Below are 23,531 nucleotides of genomic sequence, written 5' to 3' on the forward strand. Positions count from 1 at the left end.
CGAGGCGCTTAACACCAGGACCAGAGACACACACTTAGTAGCCGCATTATTGGGGACTAGTCTGGAGACTGCGGGGACGCCCGAGCCCCCCCAAGTTGTCCATAGGGCCCTCTCATCCGGTCGCCAACCGGCACTATGGCGCAACTTGGGATTTTTCGCTGGTTGGCGGGGCAGCCTTTCGCGTGTGGCTAGCACTCTACTTGGGCCCCCTACTGACCAGCGGTCGGCCAGCGGTGCACCGTGCCTCGGATCCCGCTAACCTCCATGACTAGGCACCAGATGCAGCAACTTCAGTGTGTGTCAGATCGTCCCGATTGTCAGAGCGCAACTGACTCGACCCGTCTTCACTAAGGCTACATCAGCTTCATCGAGTCGGAACACGGACGCTTGGCGACTCGTCTTCAGCTGATGGGTGGTCATTATAGCCACGACGATTGTCTCCCACCATGTCACCTGCTTAGCACCACCCAGGGGCCACGTGTAGGGTTTCAGAGTTCAGGGTGTACTCCTACGGACGGAGGTGACTCGGCCCCCATATTCAGTGTGAATACGCCCTAAGTTCTTCACTTACACGACAAAATGGCCGAGGCACCGCTTTAGCATACTAATGGGAGTTTCTAGTTTAATAGCCTTTACTTATAATGATTTTATTGAATCGACTGCATACTTGATAAAGTCTTTACAACGTAGATGGACCGTAATTTTCATTTTTATTCCGGCATTTTATTTGCGAATATGCCATAAAATGTGTACATTTAAATACGTATTACAATTGCCAATTTCGTGTAGCACCTGCTTAAGTTTTCTTTTGAGAAAAAATGTAACTAATTCTCGCAATTTTCTTTTCAGACAGGCGTCTCTACACGGTAAGCTCACTGAGCATTTTAATTTGTTGCTCAACTTTTTTAATTTCCCCAAAAACAGCAGGTTTTCGCAACCGATTCAGCGCTGAATCGATGTCGTTTTGTGATTGTTGAATTTTTAATCAAAATCTGAAGCGCTTTCTGTGTCCCGTTCAACATTAATTTACAATCAAGCGTTGCGCTACAGCGCTTTATAATGAAAATCGTATACGTGTATTGTAATTTTAAATAGAAATGTCTGTCCCTATTCTACTGTGTGACGTATTTATTTAGACCTCATATTTCATTTTAAAAGTTTTAACATTTTTTTATAAAATATACAACTAAACAAAATTTTATGTAGGTACAATATAATTTCATTAATAATTTACATAACCTGATTTATTTTCAGAGAATTTAAATCGTTTTTCTGAAAGCTTTTCTATAATTATTTCTAAACATTTGGTCTTTGGAAAATCAAACAGAAAATTTAAATTATGATTGGGAATATTCATCAATCAATGTAAAATTGAGCTTGTAAAATAATTATGAAGGATATATTATCCAATAAATACAAAGACATAGTTTTAATAATTTATTAGTCTTTACATTTGATACAATTTAAGGTCCGAACACATACAACGGCGCACGATCTCTTAACTCTAATCTGGCTGTATATTTCATATTCTGTATATCATTTTCTGTGAAAAACTCAACTCTTTGCAACTGTCCATTTGGTAGCAAAACAAAATACGTTCCAATGCTTCTCTGAACCTCTATAGGCCCATCTAACTTTTCTGCTTCTGTCGTAGATGCAGGAGGTCCGTAGGTGTTTTCTGGAGGTCCGTATGTGTTTTCTGGAGGTCCATATGTGTTTTCTGGTGGACCATATGAGCTGTCAGGAGCACCGTAAGTTTCTTGTGGTAGCGCGAACGGTTGTCCAGCAGGTTTCCAGCCAGAGGGCGGGTAGGGTCCTGTAGGTTCAGCGTCTGTTGGCGTGGGGTCTGTTGGGTCTGGTAGAGTAAACGCCGCGCCCGCTGGTTTCCAGCCAGACGGAGGGTAAGGTCCTGTAGGGTCTGCGTCCGTTGGTGTCGGATCCGTTGGGTCTGGCAGCGTGAACGGCGCACCAGACGGCTTCCAACCAGACGGCGGATATGGTCCAGTTACATCCGTAGTGGATTCGGTTGGACTTTCAGTGGTTGTTGGAGCTAATTCTTGGCGTTGAGAACGGAACCTTGCTGGTCTGTAGCGAGGTAGCTCAGCCAAGGCGCTCACTGCAAGGCACAACACTATGATACACTTCATATTTGATATCTGATGTATGTGGTTGATAGGTCGACGAATTTATACTAAGATCGTTCGTTTAATAGTTCTTTGTGTATCGTAAATGGTATCGGGAGGACGGAGTATTAATGAGTGTGGATATGCAAGGCACGAATTTCGGTAGCTGGCATTGAACCTATGACGTCAGTAGCAATGGACATCCCTTGATGAGTCGTCAATGTTATGCCATGATTGGTGAAGAAAAATTAATATTAATTTTGATAGAAAGAGTAAAAGTATTACTTACATTGTCTGGTATGAAAATCTTCAACAAATTCTGTTACAAAATGAACGCACATCCCCCAAAACACAGTCGGTGGTGGGTATTTTTGCATTATCATTTTGAAGCTTTAAAATAGACGCTTATTTCCTCGTGTTTAAAACTCCATATTTGTTTCGGCTTAGTTATAAACATAGACTTTAGCGACAATAATCATATTGCCGTAAAACCGTACAAAGATTGTGAATAAAGCACGAATGTTTCAGTGTAAATAAATGAATATAATAAAAACTTAATATACAATTGGCTTACTCCCATAAAAAATTCAGCAGACATTCCCAGAATGAACCACATTTCTGCTTATTACAGCCTACATTAGAATAATATCACTATATAAATACAATCTTAGTCTCGGCTTTGATATAGGTTGCCTAATTGAAACGGTATTACCCAGTTCTGTAACGAAGCCTGTATTTACGCTACAATTATTCGAGAACTAAGTAAATATTATATAGTCGTATAATAATGTTCAATTTGTACACCCTCTAGTTTTGGCTAATGATGTTTCTAAAGTTACATATTAATTATTGAGCTTTGAATTGATTGATGTTTATGTTATTAAATATCTGTAGACAATGGATGTAGAACATTAATACCTTGATTAATACTGATATTTGGTATGTTTGCAATGCTTGTCTGCTTTGTAGACCAAATATGATACCTTGTAAATAATTAGCGAATTATAGAACCTATAACAATATCTGAATATTACGAAGAATATTTATTGACATGATCTTATACTTTCTATATTAATCTTTTATTATTTATTCGAACACACTTATTAGGCACTTCTAATAACTTTAAATTAATACTGGCTGCGCTTCGCGGTTTCACTCGCATGACTTCGCTCCTGTTGGTCTAAGTGTAATGATATATAGCCTACTAGATTACCGCCCGCGGCTTCGCCCGCATTTTCAAAGGAAAACCCGCATAGTTCCCGTTCCCGTGGGATTTCCGGGATAAAACCTATCCTATGTGTTAATCCAAGTTACCCTCTATATGTGTGCTAAATTTCATTGTAATCGGTTCAGTAGTTTTTACGTGAAAGAGTAACAAACATCCATACATCCATACATCCATACATCCATACATCCATACATCCATACAAACTTTCGCCTTTATAATAGTATTAAGATTAAGATAGTCTTCCTCGATAAATAGGCTATCTAACACCGAAAGAATTTTGCAAATCAGACCAGTAGTTCCGGAGATTAGCACGTTTAAATAAACAAACAAAAAAAACTCTTCAGCTTTATAATATTAGTATAGATAATGTCTGCCATAAAGTAATACATGTAATAATACACAATCAAAATTAAATCCGATAAAAATACAAATAAACAAAGATCAATGAAACAGCAAAAACTCAATATAAATTTTTCCCAAATAGATAATAATAATTATTGCCTGTAAAGCTTACGTGTTGGAATTGGGAGTGGAGTAAATACAGAAACCTTACTGTTTGAACAGCAAGGTAATATCAATTTTAATTGCTCCACGCGATATCCTCTTTGTTTATCCATGGAATTAATATTTGAAACAATGGGATTCATATTTCAAGTTACTGAATTCGGGGCGATTCATTTTATCTTGATATTTGTTTATCTTACTTATTTTTTGTAATAGTAGGTACTAACAGATTGAAGCCCGTAAGTTGTACTCTTATGGCCGTTCCCAATATCGTATCTATCTTCGGTTTGACCCTACTAAAGATAGAAAATGCTATCTATCTTTTGTTTTGGCGTCCCAATAAGCTTACTAGCGATAAGCTAACCTATCCCTGGTCGCTATCTATCGTTTGGAGGACTAACTGCTTACTAGAGGTATATTTTTCCCTTTGAATTTGTCTATTTGAGCGTCCCAATAACGTTTTGACAGCTGTTAGCCAGTAATGGCCGTTCGCAATATCGTATCTATCTTAACGATAGATATAACCTTACTAGCTATCGGAGATAGCTGTCTATCTATAATCGTAGTTTGAATATTGGGATCGGACATTAGAAGGTTTGTTGTTTAATGGATTTTTAAGCTATTACATAGCTTCTATCGCGGGCCTTGAGCGCGGGGACCGAATCGAGAAATTCCGTAACGAAAAAACCTCACGCTCCCCACTCCGACGGCCTCGGAGGTGTGGCTTGAAGACATGCTATGCAATAGCTTTACCGCGGCAGTCCCCGAGTGCCACACGTCTTTTTTATATAAATATCTCAGTATGTATACGGCTAGTAGGAACTTGTTTTATACAAATTGTTATAAATATACATTTCGATGTAACTTAAGTATATTTTCATGAATTTCTTATAATATATTTGGTTGCCATACTTGCATATGTTGTTATCATTGTGATAAAGATTGATAAATTTTAGATCAATGAAGGAGGTTATAATAAAAGTACAATATTAATAAATATATTTTATTCTTTGAGACGCGCTCGGCTTCTGTAAGCTTCTTTTTGTAATTGTCCTGAAAAGAGAAAAAAATATTAACCAATCAAGAAATATAGAGGTATATAAATCTGCTTACAAACACATTACATAGTTTCATTTTGAAAAATATAAAAAAATGTATTTCTCAGCTCAGTAAGTAATGGAAGAAAATACACTTTAAACATATTTTTTAGAGTAAGTAGCTATATATTATATTGTTAAATAATATAAACCAACTCTTATCGAATTTAGCTTTTCAGTTTATAATATCAATTTACTAACCAATCTAAAAATAACTCTAAAGTAACAAAGAACATAAATTCGTTACAAAGTTATTAACAGGAAAAGGTAGACAAAATCAACAAACCCTTACAGTAACAAAAAGAAACTCACGATAAAACCCAAGACCGGCAAAATAGTTGTCCTTAACCAGCCAGAAGTTGATAATCCACTGCACAATGCCTCTGCAACTGGTAAATGCAAAGAGCAGAGGAATCCAGGAGGTGTCTTCCAGGGTAGCATGCTGGAGCTCCTCCACCTATATTAATTTAAATAGATCGCTTCACATTTAATTTATGTGACAAATTAAAATTAAGTGACAAAAAAGAGCCTTTGTGTCGAGCACACGTATCAGAAGTGAAACTTTTTTTGGCAAGATTAAAAGATACCAAAATCATCTCCTTACTCCATGACGTGACGGCATTGCCATGACACGACGTTGAAATATTACTCTCAACGTGCCTAAAGAAGTTTCACTTCAAAAATATGTACAGGCTAGCGGTCCGCCCCGGCTTCGCCCCTAGTACCTGTTAACGTTCTCTCCATAGCAACCATCCTCATAGTTCAAGGAATATTATAAAAAAAATAACGAAATCGGGGCAGCCGTTCTCGAGATTTGCGCTGAGCAACTTTAGCATTTCATTTTTTATATTATAGATGTGTAAATTTTCGTGCTGTTAATGTGTACATCTTTATATTATCATGTTCACTGGCAAATAAAATGAAATGAATTGAATACCGTGTGCCAGGGGTAGACTTTGATGATCCAGCGGAGCGATCTGCCACCTCGGTTCATATAGTCCAGGATTGCAACTGTAGAATTAGGTATATGTTTTAATAGGTATTTATGAATCTGATTGTTTATTTGTACGTGTTTACAGTGTAATATGTTTTTTTTGTTAAAATGTTTCTGCGTTTCTACTTCATAGAGTTCTTCTAAGTTTGCAAATATATGTTTAATCGTGATAATACAATATGCAGTGGAAAACGGGTGAGATTCATTAGAATGAGAAGATCACATTTTCTTTTACATTTCATTATCCAGATCATATTATAGGAATCTTTCTTATTTTAAATATAAAGCCTATAAACATTGAATCGAATTTAATAGCAGGTGGTTATGACTAAACGTTTGATTTATCTCAATATGCAGGTAAATCATAATAGAAAAACAATCTACCCTGTAAAGCCTATAAAACCACGCCCTCGTCTCAATAAATAGGATATTAATAAGCTGTTACCGCAAGTAATAACTACTCCATTGAGGTAAAGCTATCAACGACAGAACGGGCCATGAAACAAGTGACAGCCACATACAGCGGTTAGAAGTTATTGGGTTGTCAAACGTCGATAAAATGGGTCTAAGGATGTTTGAAATTGGCGCACACTATTTATAAATACATTTTGGTACAGATTTTAATGAGATATTTTGGTCAGTGGTAGATTGATTAAAAATAATTTGGTTAGAAGAAAAGCAAAATTTTATGTTAGCATTTCATCAAATAATAAACTTGTTTTAATATAATAAAATATGCTAAGCAAAATTAAAGTTAGAGTACTCATAGTTGACTAGATAAATAATAATACAATGGAACTCTATTTTCTTGAATCTTCAAAATGTAAGAGATTATTTATAAGATTTTCTTACTTAATTAACAATAGTCCTGTGGTAATAGTTAAAGTCCGATTCAGCTGGTACCTAACTCCATTGGGATCAGATCCAATCGAAAATATCATAACAGAAATACTTGCAGTTCTCATAATATTATACGAATTGGGCATACCAACTCAAAAATTTAATCATTGATTCGTTACCAATTCTAAATTCCATACGGATTTAGTTTATTACCCAAAATCCAGCACTAAATTCATACCAATAATAATTGATAACCGATATTGCCAGTACAACGTGACGCTACTTTCATAGTCACTTATATTAACTGGTAACATATAGGTGCTATTAGGAACCGTTTGATTCGAAGTGAAGCTCTCAGAACTGAGCAATTAATGCTCAAATGGTTCTGTATTGAAGTGCCATTGATATGTTTCCTGTACTAAATTGTACGTATTGAATTATTAGATCGGGGAATTTGGTTTATTAATTTGTAATAGAGAAGAGATATGGAATTCACTAATTAATCATTCGTAATCAAACTATTGGAAAATGTAATTCTTATTCAAAGTATTGTTTAAACTTAAACTTATATAACGAATCAAGGTGATATTATTTTATAAACGCCTATGGGAAAAACTGCTTATCAATTACTTCCTCATAAAAATATAGGGCAAATAATAGTAGACTTAGTTGTCATAATATATATTATTTTATCTGTAAAGTCATTAAAATTAAACAAAACATACATACTTTCAGTATTGCACTCAGCAGTATCCTGTAAGAACATAGCCATAAATACGACATCCACGACCAGCATAGCAAGACCCGTCAGCGTAAAGGGCACCAGTACTGCGTAGAAGCCACAAGGTCTCCTACCATGGGTCACATTGACGACACTGAAGACCAGCCAGATGATGTGGAGTGATAGCCAGAGGCGTATTGCCCTAGTAAATAAAATAAAACATTTGAAAAAAGTGCACGACTCATAAAGCTCATTCGTTCGACGAAAAGAAGGAAGTAATTTTAGTTTCTCGATAATAACTATAAAACGACGCTAAATGAAGTAACCATTTTTGTCGGTAGCAGAATTATTCTCCATTTAATTATCTATGAAATGGCGTGACTGACGTAGATTACCAATCGTGTGATTAACAAAATAGAATATTTAAAACAGAATAGAGATATTATATTTAACAAGAAAGAAATAAGATTTAAACACGTCAAAGTAAAAGTATCCAAATAAGATTGCGCTTAAACAGCAAAAGTTTGATGTAACATGGAAATTTCCTAATAATTATTACTGCAATTTGAAAACTTTGCCTTTCGGTTAAATTTAAGTTGATCGCTCATCACATTCAGATTTGACTGATCATTACGGTGGCTTAATAATGAGAAATGATTGATTGTATTGATACTTAGCTAACTCAGTGGTGACAATAAATAAAATTTAAAATAAATAAGTAGGTAAATGGCCTTTCCGATAAATGAGAAGATACGAAAACACTTAAATAAATTGATAATTCATGACAATAAACCTCATTTGATACAAACATTCATATATTATTTTACTACAGCTGTGCTGCTCGGTTTTACTTGCGGACGAACCCGCGGACACAAGCCAGTATTTCGCTAATGTTATGTGTTATTCTGTTACATAAACTACATCATCATCAAAATCGATACAGTGGTTTTCTCGTAAAAGAGTCAGAAACATACATTCATGTGTATAGTATTTTTGATAGTCTTTAATATTTCTATACCTCCTAAACTGAGCAGCTATAGGATTAGTCACAGGCCACATTATAGTGGAAAACAGCAAGTCATCATAGTTCCGTACAGTAAAGTTGTAGAAGTGAATTCTGCCACACGCTTCTGGATCGTACAGATAGAGGAGTTTCATTAGAGTCACTTCGTGGAGCTCATTGCTGTCAGGGGCCAAGCGGCAGGTGAGGGTCAGCCAGCTGATTATAACACATATGGCAGCTGAAAAGAAATATTGGAGTTAAGAAAATTTCGATGATGTGTTAAAATTATGGATAGTTCAAATTTGCTTACTATCATTACTAATTTGCATTGAGCTTGGAAAAATTTCTAGATAGAATGACAATTCATTTTATAAACTACTAGCTTTCTGCCCGCAGCTTTGCCCCATAAAACCTTCCTTGAGAACCACTCTATCTAGTAAAAAAAAAAAATCAAAATCCGTTGCGTACTTTTAAAGATTCAAGCATACATAGGGACAGAGAAAGCGACTTTGTTTTATACTATGTAGTGATATTTGCCTAAAATACCATCCCTATCCGTAAAGTAACTTTGTTGATGATTCAACAAAAATACAAACACAAACTTTAATATATAATACCACGGAACATTTTATGATTATTCGTAAGTAATTATCAATATTGTTCGTCTATTGTTGTTAAGCGAAAGAAAATTAATTTGAGAACATCATTGATAGGATAATAAAGCAATGAATGGACAAATTTATTCCCAGTTCAAACGGATCGATAACGAAACTCTTCAACTTTAACTGAATTTCACTTACTTTGATAAATTATCATCACAATAGTCCAAATGCCGAGAGAGTTCATCTTTGTTTGCTTCACAATATTACCGTTCAATTAAAATTTAATTTAGTACATTTAAACTAAGTTAGTGAAACAAGGACAGTTTCCTGACAAGCAATTCAAGTAGGCCATGAACAAATTTGCCGTAATTCCGGAGTTCCGTTTTGATACAAGCCCGAAATGCCCGAAATTAATGATCGTCCTTAGCTGACATTTCTGTAATGAAAAATTTAATGCCCCCTTCTCAGATTGAATTTCAGCGTCGTTATAGAATTTCGCATTAACCAAGTGCTTATAAATTGTATTGCGATTAAAGAATTCATGTTTATAGGATTTTATTTAATGATAATGTGAGTCACATTAAATGTATTGTATCTAGCTTCTTTGAATAAAGCTGTACAAAAACATAAATACACTTACAACTGCAATGTTCATTTTTTACTACATCATTACATAGTATAAAACAAAGTCGCTTTCTCTGTCCCTATGTCCCTATGTATGCTTAAATCTTTAAAACTACGCAACGGATTTTGATGCGGTTTTTTTAATAGATAGAGTGATTCAAGAGGAAGGTTTTAGTATATAATTTATTATGTTTTAGACAAAGCGGGCGAAGCCGCGGGCGGAAAGCTAGTTGTTTACAAGAAAATGTACCTACAATTTACAAACATCTTAATACGATTCCGTAAAACCTGATTTATTTCCAAAGATTCAAATGTGGTAAATAATAACGTCTAAAATTATTCCTTTTATTCATACAAATCTTCTGTTTATGTAGATTTTCGTATTTTAAAACATACATCATATTCGTAACGCATTCAAATCCTTTCAACCCATTTCAGGAAGAAGACAGGTTATAAATACGCTGTATTATCATGTCACATACATTTTATGTAACAAAGATTATTGTTAACAAGTAAGGGAGATATTTTGAATAGGATTTAGAATGACTATTTGAAAATAGCTTCGTATGAAAAACGAAAAGTTTTAATATCATAAAATTTTGGAGTGAATTTTTTGACAACTAATTTTTTTTATAAAAACAACTCGAATCATATTTTTTTGCAGCGCAAGCATATTAAATTTCATTCAGAAATTATAGAAGCGGTGATACGAAATAAAAATACACAGTATTTGCTATAAATCTTTAATATTTTATTTTACATTAGAAAAATACAGGGAAATGCGTTTTCTTCACTGTCGGTTGATATTCCCCAGTTCTATAATACAGCACACTCCTATCCATTGGTTCTTGATACTTTGGCTCAGGTATTGGTCTATTTTCTTCCAACATTAACTTCTTCTTAACCTCCCGTTTCCAGATCCTTCTCTTCATAAGCTTAATAACCCTGCATATATAGACGTTCAAGCCGAAAATAATGATGCCCCTTAACCAGCATATCGAAGCGATCATAGGAAGCCAACCCCCGAAGCTATTGTAGTGGGCCAGTTTCATATCAACACTCCAGCCGCTATAGCGCAGGATCATGCCAGTGGTCAAGCTCTGTTGTATATGTGATATGTATAAAATGGCCATGGATACGTCGAAGAAGATGACGAAGATGCAACTGTAGTAGCTAAGGGAGAGAATGAACTTCAAGACGCGCAACTTGGTAGCGAATCTGAAGATTCGTAACGCTATGGCGATAATCATCCAGTAGCTGTGAATTAGTATGGAGTACTTGATGAACCTGTGATTAGATAAATTGATTACAGTGAAAAGGTGTTTGTAACAAGAATCGTTAATAATTTGATTTCAATAATCGAACAATATGAATTGTTGTTGCTTCATTTATAAAGACGATAGCGGCGTTCTGTTGCTTTAATTCTTAGACAAAATAAATAAATAACAACTTAATTATCATTTAATTTGGCCATAATAGCCGAAAAATGTAAAATAATTGCTATTTTTTGTAAAAAAGACATAAAAATTAGTTAAAAAAAACCAGTCAGACTTCGTCTTAGACAACCATGACTTAAAAGGTTCTAAATTGTCTCTACTAGCTTCGCCTTAAAGCTTTGCACCCATCTCCCAATCACCCTGTATAATATTTTACGTTATAGTATCCTGAAAATTTGTGTATTATAAAACTTGAAAATTTGTGAAATCTTACAATTTCACGCAAAAACCAGGGACGGATTTTGATGATGCAAGGCAGTTAGATATAATATTTTAAAACATTGCAATAATACGGACAGTATACACAGGTTTTATATCATTAAACTACATATTTTTGGATCATACTTCCTCGTTTTCGCTGAGAGCCTAGTAGACACAGTAACAATCGCTGGCATGTACTTTATAGGTCGGATATTCAGACCATACGTCTCATTGCTGAATTGTAACGTTGTAATGGACTTTGAGCCTCGGATGTTACAGCCACAGGCTTGAGCGTCGTAGAGATACATGATTCGGGCTAGTTTGTCATAGTCGTATTTGGAGTGTTCTGGAGACCACACGCAATATATGATACTGGCTGCTCCGGCGAAGACTAAAATACCTGTAATAATAATTTATAGTCATTATTATTTGAAGAAGAAGTATGCTTATGGGAGAAAAAAAGGTAGTATAATGAGCTTCAAAGGGAAAGGAGCAAACTTTATCAAATTTAATGTACAGCTTAAAATTGTTGTATAGTATCAAGGAATAATTTCTAACTACGTAGAGTAATATAACCATAGTAGAGTGATACTAAGACTCTACTTTTTCGAAAATACTTTAATGAATTTGCAATAAACTATGCTGTCAATCTCAATATGAGATTAAATATATTAATAGACTAGCGGTCCGCCCCGGCTTCGCCCGTGGTACTTACGTTTTCTCTACATAAAAACCATCCTCGTACTTCAAGGAATATAATAAAAAAAGAATTATCGAAATCGGTTCAGCCGTTCTCGAGTTATGCGCTTACCAACACATTTTGCGATTCATTTTTATATATAAGAAGATTACGTAAATACGTACATTGTAGAATGATAACATCAGAGATCCACAAGCAAGCTGTTTTATCCCTAGGTAGCAATGACACAGGTTGTTCAATCTCATTCAATTCATGCCGTAGCATTGCCTCTATTATATCCTAAGTTTTTCTTAAAATGAACACGAAGAAAACTTAATCCAAAACATCTGAGTCCCAAACGTATTGAATTGGCAGTATTGGAAGTGAAACTTTTTTTGTTTCAACTGCGTTTGACATTTGAGATTTTGACGTGAATATTTTATAAAATACGCTTTGGGAAGGTTTTATTTTTTAATGGATGAGGGAATTTGAATAAACATAATAATATTATAAAAATAAATATATCATGGTCGCGGGAATAAAGTTACACAGTAATTTACTCCCTTGAATTCATTGAATATTAAATTACAATAAAGCCACATCTCTCACTTGTATGCCAAGTTTATATTGTTGGATTGAAAATGAGGCAGAATTTTGCACCTTTATTCAAAAAATCGTAAAATTTTTATTTATAACAGACTAAAACTACTTATGGTGCTAAATCCCGTGGCGTCTCTCGCTTGGTAGCCGGGCTAAAATTATCCTATGTGCTAAGCCAGATTATATTATTATAATCTATTTCTGTACCAAAATTCATACGAATCCGATTAGCTGTTTTTGCGTGAAAGAGTGACACATGAACATCCAAACATTCTTACAAAATCTTGCGTTTATAAAATTAGTTTTTACTATCCATAATTATACTTAACATATTCCAGGTAAATTTTTATATTGTTCAACACAGCCAAATTAGACTCATACTCCTATGTCACATGCACAAAGACCGTCAATTTTATTTGCGCCCAGTCTCTCGTATACAAAACGATTTGTTCCTTTTCCATTTCCTTTGTTCTGCTTTTAGGATAGTGCTGTCGATTTAACTGTCTTTTAACTGTTTAGAGACAAGTGTTTGTAGCTAGTTGAGCGTAAAAAGTGGAGGATTTCGGTATATTATTGTGTCGTTTGACAATATTTTTTATAACAATTTATGAGCGATTGCGAGTAGACACTATTTATGACACTATTTAGATATGTATTGAAGTGATTTGCGAATATTAAATTAATTGAAATAAAAACTTGTGGCGATTTAATAAAGTTAAAGATAGTAGTAGATATAAGTCCGTAGGCTTCATCACAAAACCATTTCTTCAAATCTAATAAAAATTTTCACTACTGAAACCTATTTTATGAGTAGAATAAAACCGGCCAAGTGCGAGTCGGGCTCGCGCACAAAGGGTTCCGTAGCAGCAAATATAATAAATTACAGTTAAATCAACCTATCTCAAAAACTATAAGAGATACTTTGATCAAACCAAAAATCGTTGAAAGAGTTAATTAGCATGCATCACCTCTATTTTTTTTAGAATTTTATACCCCGTAGTTATAAAAATAGAGGGGGGGGGACATACTTTTTACGACTTTGAGAGCTGATATCTCAAAAACCGTTCACTTTAAGAAAAATGTTTTTTAGAAAACTTTATATCATTTTAAAAGACCTTTCCATTGATACCCCACACGGGTATGTACATCGAAAAAAAAAATTTCATCCCTCAGTTACATGTATGGGGGGCCCCACCCCCAATTCTTTTTTTTACTATTTAGTGTCATATTTTTGTAGCGGTTCATACAACACATATTCCCATCAAATTTCATCACTGTAGTACTTATAGTTTCCGAGTAAATCGGCTGTGACAGACGGACAGACGGACAGACGGACAGACGGACATGACGAAACTATAAGGGTTCCGTTTTTGCCATTTTGGCTACGGAACCCTAAAAAAGTAATTTGTAATTAATATTTTAAAATTCCAATGCTTTTAAAATAAATAGAGATCAAAATATTCTGAAATAACAAGCAATTCTATTTTGAGAAAATAATAAATAACAATAATGGCGAATGCATCGTATTCGACAGAATAAACACACCAATTAAGTTGTCAGTAAATTTCAATTTTATGAACATATAATGGATTTATATTGTAAGTTTCAGCATAAATTGCATTTTGCTGCAGTTATAAAATAAAGTTGATTATTAATTTATATATTTACTGTATTAATTACTGAATTCAGTTTGTTAAAATTAATTCACATTTCAGTGGTTCATTAATTTACAAATAAATAAATCTGATTATTCAACAATAACATAGGTATTAAAGTCATTAAGTTTATAACAGGAATACGCTCTTTCTTACTAAAAGAATATTATCCCTACTAATATTATAAATGCGAAAGTTACTCTGTCTGTCTGTCTGTCTGTTACGCATTCCCGCTTAAACCTCTCAACCGATTTTGATGAAATTTGGCACAGACAATCTTTAGACCCTGAGAAAGAACATAGGCTACCTTTTATCAAAACACCACGCGGGCGTAGCCGCGGGCGGAAGCTAGTAGTAAATATAAGTGAAAATTAGCCAATATTACTAACAAAAATTTACATTTTCAAATTATTTTAGATAATGCTTTTTCATTTACAATGTAAACAAAATTCAAACTTGAAATAGAGGAATAATTGTATGAAGCGAAAACCTAATATTTTAGAATGTCTGTTCCTAAACATAACATCTATGAAAGTAAAAACTAATAGGTCACTTAAAATTCTCTCCACGCTATCGACGCCATGTTACACTAATTAAAATCCTGGATAAATTAGCAGTTTTATGGCCTCTAGACGGAACCCTAGACGATTTTATAGTTTCCTCTATACCTTTAATAACCTTTTGGTATCTAATTTCAAAGGACTAGAGTTCGTTCAACGTTTAAAGAGATTAAATCGATGATACGATTACTGCAGCAGCGTTGCAATTGAGTTTTTTAAATCGATAATAGGTTGATAAGCTTTCTGGAATTTTCTATAGGAATGAGAATGTACTTTATGCTAAATAAATAATATACACGCTAATTTATATAGGTACATAAATCGATACTAGACAAAGCTGAAGAGTTTTTTGTTTGTTTGGTTGAATGCGCTAATCTCAGGAATAAAACGTCCGATTTAAAAAAATATTTCAGTGTTAGATAGCCCATTTATTGAGGAAGTCAATAAGCTATATATGTCATATCGTTAATATAAATAAGAGCGGAGTAATGCGGTTAAAACCGCGGGAACATTAGTTAGTTCGACAAGAAGTCTTTTGGTCCTGCTGTAAACAATTTATATTGAATTCGATGCGTCTTTTCTTTTCTTTAAATACTATGTGGGTCAGACTATTACGTTGTTGTTTGTATAATGAGTTGCGTGGTGTTATTGTTATTAAAATTGTTTTACAAAATTTGGAGTATTGAACCATGTTGTGTAGTGCGATTATGTATGTGGTTATGGTTCAAGCGTAACTCTTTTTGAAAATGAAGATTATATCATCAATTGATGGGAAAAGTATACTGAATCTGTAATCAATAAGTCAAATTAAACAATTTAGGAAGTAAAAAACATATTCGCTAATGAGTTGTCGTTTATTTCGATAAATTAAAATAAATATTTCGGTACAAATGCGCGCAATTCGTAGAATACAATTTTGATACAGAAATTTTGTACAATTAAACGGTTATCCAGAGTCCAGAAATCATCACATAACAGTACAGTGTAATATTGGGTATATTTGGTAGAGCTGATATTCAGCTAATCCTTTCACTACGAAGCGTTCATTTGTAACGACACACTGTAGTAAAGGCCAATCATATTAACTGAACGTATGCCGCATTCTGTATCTGTGGTACCGTGTACACGAAAATTGGTGCTCTGTCCTCGCTCTTGTATTGCAGCTTTGCGGTATAGGCCATGTTCCTGATGTCATTCTCGGTTTGGAATTGAACTCTTTGAAGCTGCGATCCTGGTAGCAAAACGTAGTAAGCGCCTTGAGAGCTGATTACTTCAGCGTCTTTCTTTGGTGCTTCCTCGAGTTTCGCATTTGTGTCTTCCTTTTGCTCGACGTTTTCAGAATCTTCGTTTTCTTTGGGTTCTTCTGGAACTCCGTATTCTGGTTGTGGTGGTGCGTATGTGTTGAAGGGAGCACCGTAGCTGTCAGCTGGCACGCCGTAGGAAGTGGATGGTGGAACTTCTTGGCGGTTGGGTAAGTCAAACGCCTTCGCTGGTCTCCAGCCAGCCGCTGGGTAGGGTGCATCACCACCGCTGCCTTCGACTTCTTGTCTCGCAGATCTGAACCTGTCTAAGCGGTATCTAGGCGGCTCAGCCACCGCAACTGCTGCGAGCAAGAGAACACACACGAAAGTATTCATTGTTGTTACTTCGACGGTTGGCTACCGAATGATGCTGACACAAATGCCGAAAGCGTATATATAGGGATATAAACATGTGATTTTTGAGTTTCCGCAGACTCCGGATGTGTCATCGATATTCTGGCCGAGCGTGTGACATTGGCCCCCTAACTGAAGATCATCGGTTGTGTAAGAGGTCCGATTAGGAGCTGTCATTGTTCATTGCTTGTACGTGACGTGGTTCCTAACGGTGATCAGTTTACAAAATGCCTTACCCAGTTTAATATTCATGACTCGTGAAATCTTTCGCCGGCACTAATTAGGTCTTTGTTATCGCGCTTGAGGGTTGCATGCCTTTTTAATATTATGTAAACGACGTGTGACAGCTTTCACGTATATTGGGTTAAGTAAATGTTTTTCGAAGTTGCAGTGTATTTGCTTAACGATATCTTGCATACGTGATAACTAAATCTGCAGTCAAGATATGGCAATAAATTGAAACGAGAAAAGTTGAATGCAATTAAGTATTTTTTTATTTTTTGCCTTCATTAGATTATCTTTAAAACTGAAAATTCAACGTTTATAATATTATAGAGACCGCATATTATTACAAATTTGACTTCATAGTCATGTATAGTACATAGATGGTTTAATCATTAATTTTATTTTAATTAATTACATAATTATTCTTGAGCCAATTCGTATAACGTGATATGCATTTTACCTTGCCAATCGATGTGGCGTCCATCAAACACAATTGTGTGATCATATTGACAAAACCGATATGTTCTGAATGTGCAAATATATTTGCTTTGACTAACGGTAATAGGCAATCTGCATAAAATTTGCTTAGGCACTAACAACTGTTGTTAAAGTGCATTGTTTGAACAGTAATGATGTATTCATAGGTCCCGTAATAGGGTCTATTTCAAATTTTAAACCAAATACTTTGCCTATTATTATGATAACAATAAATCATTAGTTATTGTATTAACTAGTCCTTTCAAATCTCTAGATTTATGAAAAAATATTTTTGGCCCAAGTCATTATTCAAATTTTATCACTGTTCAGAAAACATTATAATTTTGCCTCATTTGTATTCTTCGTTGTAAAATAAAACGTGTGTAAAAATATTTGGCTAAAAATTAACCAAATCGCTAACGTGTTTTACTAGAATAACATTTTAATTTTAATTTCAGGCACGTACACCACGCGTCACTTTCACGGGTTCGCTTGTTTTTGTTTGGCGCCATTAACGATCGCTTGACGTTTAATTACGCGGGAAAATCGATGAAGAAACATGTTTTTTTTTAATTCTGCGAGCAAAGGCTTGTCGTGTAATAATTATTATGGGAGACTGCATCGTCTTTTGCAATATTCATAACGTGTGTGTATTATTATAAGGATATTATATACCTAATTATGGTATTGTTTAGAATAATTACAGAATTTAAATTTTCTATTAACAATCTTAAACTAACCGAAACATTAATATAAAAACTGATTTATTAAAAATAATTAATTTTACGCTCTATTGGCAATATCTTTTGTACGAAACTTTTATAATTGATATATGTATTTTAAATATTAACTCAACTTATTATTAATTTGACCTATAACAAAATAAATAGATGACTTTGACTAAGTTTATCAGGAAAATTCGATTGCACTTTGTAGAATCTAATCACGATCAACCACAAGAAGGTCACATATTTGCTTAGGGGCTTTCCTCTTGACCCTTGCACTAAGGTCGTTGCAGAATATATTAGTTTTAAATACGCTTACAATAGGAAATGTTTAAAACGTATTTTTGTATGTTTAATAAATTTTAATTTTAAAGTTGACATTTTTGTTTTTAAAAGGTTACAAATGGCTTAAATTCCGACGTATATCATAGGTACTAGGATAAAATCAAACATAAAGTAATAAATAACCTACCTTCTCAAACCTGGATCTGCTTTCATTTTTCGTTTTTTTAGTCATTCGCTGTACAAATTTTGTTCTAAGTTGCACTTCTTTAGTAGTTGATTAAAATAAGTTTTAGTTATACGTTTTTATCTATATAGGTGCATTGATTTATGTGTAAGATCTTAACAGTTAGACATAATATTAAATTTCATAATTTACTATCTAAAAATGTATATTTACCACTATTCAGTTGCTTAAAACATTCTAGTTACTTCGTTCATGTACAAGGAAATAATATACAGTAAGAACATGTAATACAGTCTCCGTTTAATGCGATTACGAGTTACGACAAACTTCGGGATAAATATCTACAGCACATCATATAAGTATTAATTTGGCTTACAAGTTTCATAGAAACTGTAAGTTGTGTAAAGACGTTTCTACGAATATCTTTAAATTGAAGCTTTTACTGTATACAAGAGTTTCTTTAGAAATAAGATATTTTGATAATATGACTTAACTGTATTTTTTATAAACGTCGATATCGAAGTAAATTGTTATCTCCTAGACTATGATATCTAAAATAGAACAAACATATTTATTATATTATTAATACCTAATGAATATTAAAAGGTTGAAGGTAAGGAAGGAAGGTAAAAAATTATTGAGGTTTTAGGAAATAGGAATACGTTTCGGAAAACCTATAAAACTATAATAATTAAGTTAGTGAGTATGTTTTTCAAGCAACTTAAAAAATAGGAAGAGGTTCTGAATTTGACTACCTATATTTTTTTGGTATTTGTTACCTCAGAGTTTACAATTTGAAGGCGATTTAGTTTTATGTAAAATATAATTATTTATTTTAAGTTAATTTAAACATTTAAACCCGGGTAAAGCCGGGAAGAGGAGCTAGTAAAGTATACTTTACGTATCTGTTTGATCTAATTAGCTGCTATAAACTTTGGCTCGGACAAATATTAAGTTTCGTTGCATCATGCGCTTACTAATTTGGTAACTTGGAAGTTTAACACCAAAGTTTGATTTAAGTGAGAATAACAGTCCTAACTTAAAAACAAACAAGTTAAAGTAAACCTTTTCACTTAAACTTGTGACGAGTCATCGTTTCTATATTATGTATAAGAGCCCTATTAATTACTCAAAAACGACTGAACAGATTTTAATGAATTTGGTGTTGTTGAATTTGTCCCTGCGTGGTCAATCTAGTATGGTGTACGCAAAATACATTTAAAATCTAACCAAGTGAAACTGTAGCAACGGTTAGTATTTTTTGAGAATAGGAGACTTAAATATGAAATATACCTAAGTGAAATATTCGACATTTTCGAAATATATAAACCGTTGCCATGGTAATCGGTGCATAAATAAAGCCTCCAACCACGACCACGACAAAATCAATTATTCCTTTTTCCACGCGACTAGACATCCCCATTCATTGTAAAGGTTTAACATTGACTCGTAGCAAGGAAATGAGATCATAAATTTAGGAAGGTTGCCGTAAAAACCTCTAATAATTCAGATTGTGATTTTTAAGATTTCATTTTGTGTTATCAGCTGGCGAGTTATGAAACTCTGATTTTTCTTTTCATTATATCTTTAATTTACTCTATGATATTGTTGGAAAAGGGTGATTATGAAAATTTACCTTATTCTTTGTACCTTGTTAATAATTACCTCTACCTGTGCCTCTACAGAGTTTTCAAATTTACATTGTATAATTACATTATAATATCAATACTTTAAAATGTATCATTATTTATTATCTCACTTTCATATCCCGTCGTTATATAAATATAGTTAAAGTGAAGAGTAAAATATAGCATTGATACAGTATCTATATTTTTTACATCCTCAAGTTACACGCACAAACAACTCTTTTTAATATTTCACGAATATTATGTTGGATACCTCATCATAAATAATTTACTATCATAGGCCCTCTTGACAATGGACAGCGTTGGCCCAACTAATGATTGTCGATGTGCGCTCCGTTACGGTGATTATGAATAACATCAAAGTTGCTTTTCCAACAAAAGTGTGCGAGCATGTGTAGCGAGGAATGTGTATAGAAATAACCAATCGTATCGCTTCATTAAGTTTAAAGTGTTTAGCGTTTGAAGCGATACTATTCGTCCTTTACAAACATATTATTACTCGCTACACATTTGGCGGGAAAGTACCCTTAGGCTCTCTAAACTATCTTGATTGCCAGAATACCTCATCATAAACAATTATTAAATATCGAACAAAGGATCTTAAAAACGCGATCAAAAGCATTCCCCATTCCCCGGTACGGAATGCTAAAATATATTCCCGAATGCCATGTTCAGTAATTCACTTAAAAGTCAGAAGGGTGGAATATACGGAACCAATATGTTTGCAAATGGGCTAAAATGCACGAATGCTGAATTGGTATTATCTGTATATGAACAAATATTTGAAGAGTTTAAAAGTTTCACTCGTAATTAAATGAATATGCTTTTGATATAGTATGGATTCACCGCCGTATTATTTTCAACATTTGTTAACTTGTTAATTTAGATAGATTCTTTTAGAAGCACGTATCCTAATATTATATTAGTATAAATGGTACTTAATGCTCCTATATATTCAACCATAAAAGAAAACTAATAATTCTATCATATTGTTTTATATGTAACCTTATTACCCAGTTTACCCGGCACACGCAAAAATACCCTGTGCCCTATGAAATGATTTCTCTGAAACTTTAAAATTTATTACCATGCTTCGGATTAGCGTAAAATCTTATGAAATTATTCGCACAAACCTTTGTGAATTTTTGTATATAGATAGACGCTTTACTTCATTGTATTTTTTTCATGTAGGAGTAAAAACTCACACAGTTCGTGAAATCTACAAATATTATAAAGCTGGAGAGTTTGTTTGTTTGAAGGCGCTAATCTCAGGAACTACTAGTCCGATTTGCAAAATAAACGCGGGGTACAGCTGGTAAATAATAAAGACCAAAACAAAATAAAAATATAATAAAATTCTAACGACTAAGCTATCGACATAGATGAGAGAGCAACATTGTTTGTTCTTCAGATAAAAATAGCCTATGACCTTCTTCAAGGTTTTGTCTACGTAGTCTGTGTCTATCAAATTATTTACATAATAGATAGCTTTTATCTTTTATCAAAATGTATGAACTACGACCAGTCGTGAAGTGTGAAAATGTAACAATCAACAATGTGTATTTTTTTCATCAACAAATAATAATTTGTATGAAAGAATATCCAGATATTTAATATCATTTATTATGCGCCACGTCATGTTTTCCTCATAATCATTTTTATAATCCGAAGGTTTCTATATGATAAACTTTTCCCCATATCTGATTCTAATATAAAGTTCCGCCCTCCAAATTAAAAAAGTATGTTTTATGTATAACTAGCGGTTCGCCCCGGCTTCGCCCGTGGTATATATTTACGTTTTCTCTACATAAAACCATCCTCGTACTTCAAGGAATATAATAAAAAAAGAATTATCGAAATCGGTTCAGCCGTTCTCGAGTTATGCGCTTACCAACACATTTTGCGATTCATTTTTATATATAAGAAGATATGTAATTTCGCCATATAAGAATATATTCGCATGAACATAGATTGGTATATAAATTAAAAGTGGTATATAAATATATTAAAAGTGGGAAATATTTACGAAAATATGCATAATGATGTTTTTCTTAAAATTTATTTTTTATTGACAAAGCTCCTACAACATTATTTCGTCGCCGATTGCCCATCAACTCAATTTACTTACAATTTTAGTTCAAATAAAAATAACTGTATCATTGCGTCTAAGGCTATACCTATTTGTTTGTAGTATAACGTAGCTCTGCATCAGATGGACTGAATTGAGTGTGATTTAAATTGAGTGAATGATGATTTACAGTGAATCTAAAGTGAATCAATTAGATTCTTATTCATGTTTAATGGATTTTTTATTTGGGTTCGATTCGATGTTATTAATACACTCACCGGCACGGAATCTTGGCCACTTATAAATTTGCCGATAAAAAAAGTTTGAAGTGTTTTTCACGATTTTTTTGTATGCAGTTATGTTAACATATTATTTGTTCAATTTTATGGTAAGAAATCATTAAATTTGAGAATAATCTTTTAACACTTTTTAAGAGTTACTCGAAATTTGTGATTTGTGCGGTTAAGGCGAAGTTACGAATTGTTCGTTTTAAACTTTTTTCGATATCGTTTATGACGTTTTAAGATATTGTTATTGTTGTACTGTAGTCAATGATCATAACAAACAATAAAAAATGCCGTTAACATCTGAACAACCTGCTCAGGCCATCACAATGTTAGACCAATGACTGCCGCAACGTAAAGTACCTAATGTTCAGTACGTACCACGTTCACCGGTGCACTATGCTTGGAGAAGATACCAAGAGACTAGTAGCAACACGTGCAGATCAGGAAATGAAGGCATGAGCTGCACATCAGCTCGAGAAGACCCGTTTATTGTTCAAGAGATACTCAGAAATGGCTTTCTGACAGTTTTTGAGATACACCACCGGCTCTAAAACACCAGGATAATAAATGTGAGTGAGCAATCGGTGAGAAGACTAATGAAGGAAGTTAATTTGAAGGTTTGCAGACCAGCACGCCGTCCATAACTCCTCAGATATCACAGAGAAGCACGTCTTCGTTTTGCACGAGAACATGAAAACTGGACCCCACAGCCAGTGCGCTCGTGAGGTCTTCACAGATGACTGCTAAGGCACTTTACGAGCTTCTGATAGCCAAGAGTCAGTATAGAGGAGACGAGAAGAGAGGTTTTCACCCATCACCACGCTCAAACTGCGATTTTTCATGGAGGGTCAATAATGGTATGAGGAGGTATAAGTTCCGATGCTCGCACGGAGTTAGTTATCGTAGATAATGTCTTAAATTTGATCAGGTACGTTGAGAAAATTCTCCAGGAACATGTTCAGCCCTATTACAGGTTTATCAGTGAAGAAAATTTGCTACTAATACACTATAACGCACGTCCGTGTGTCGTACGATGCGTATAAGAGTATCTT

At 34.0% G+C, this 23,531-nt stretch overlaps 4 protein-coding genes across 4 annotated transcripts; all 4 read right to left on the reverse strand.

Annotated features, from left to right (window-relative positions):
* Window positions 1–1,424: 1,424 nt before the first annotated feature.
* Window positions 1,425–2,174, reverse strand: LOC149903094 (uncharacterized). Its single transcript, XM_090109594.1, has one exon. The coding sequence runs from the start codon at window positions 2,145–2,147 to the stop codon at window positions 1,464–1,466; it is 684 nt and encodes a 227-aa protein (XP_089965720.1). The 5' UTR covers window positions 2,148–2,174; the 3' UTR covers window positions 1,425–1,463.
* A 2,684-nt stretch (window positions 2,175–4,858) lies between these two features.
* On the reverse strand, window positions 4,859–9,356 carry LOC149903095 (uncharacterized). The gene is made up of 6 exons (XM_090109292.1): window positions 9,311–9,356; window positions 8,526–8,748; window positions 7,516–7,709; window positions 5,890–5,963; window positions 5,265–5,409; window positions 4,859–4,908 (listed from the first exon to the last, which is right to left on the reverse strand). Exons 1-6 carry the CDS (start codon window positions 9,354–9,356, stop codon window positions 4,859–4,861), a joined length of 732 nt encoding a protein of 243 aa, XP_089965418.1.
* A 1,141-nt stretch (window positions 9,357–10,497) lies between these two features.
* LOC149903096 (uncharacterized) lies at window positions 10,498–12,397 on the reverse strand. Its single transcript, XM_090109262.1, has 3 exons — window positions 12,298–12,397; window positions 11,578–11,833; window positions 10,498–11,023 (listed from the first exon to the last, which is right to left on the reverse strand). Exons 1-3 carry the CDS (start codon window positions 12,395–12,397, stop codon window positions 10,498–10,500), a joined length of 882 nt encoding a protein of 293 aa, XP_089965388.1.
* Window positions 12,398–15,770: 3,373 nt separating this feature from the next.
* On the reverse strand, window positions 15,771–16,580 carry LOC149903097 (uncharacterized). Its single transcript, XM_090109659.1, has one exon. It carries the CDS (start codon window positions 16,562–16,564, stop codon window positions 16,004–16,006), a length of 561 nt encoding a protein of 186 aa, XP_089965785.1. The 5' UTR covers window positions 16,565–16,580; the 3' UTR covers window positions 15,771–16,003.
* Window positions 16,581–23,531: the final 6,951 nt, after the last annotated feature.

Source organism: Colias eurytheme, chromosome 14 (genome assembly GCF_061535395.1).
Source record: "Colias eurytheme isolate Ceu_HAF_F1 chromosome 14, ilColEury1 Martin Lab GWU primary, whole genome shotgun sequence".
Classification (NCBI taxonomy): domain Eukaryota; kingdom Metazoa; phylum Arthropoda; class Insecta; order Lepidoptera; family Pieridae; genus Colias; species Colias eurytheme.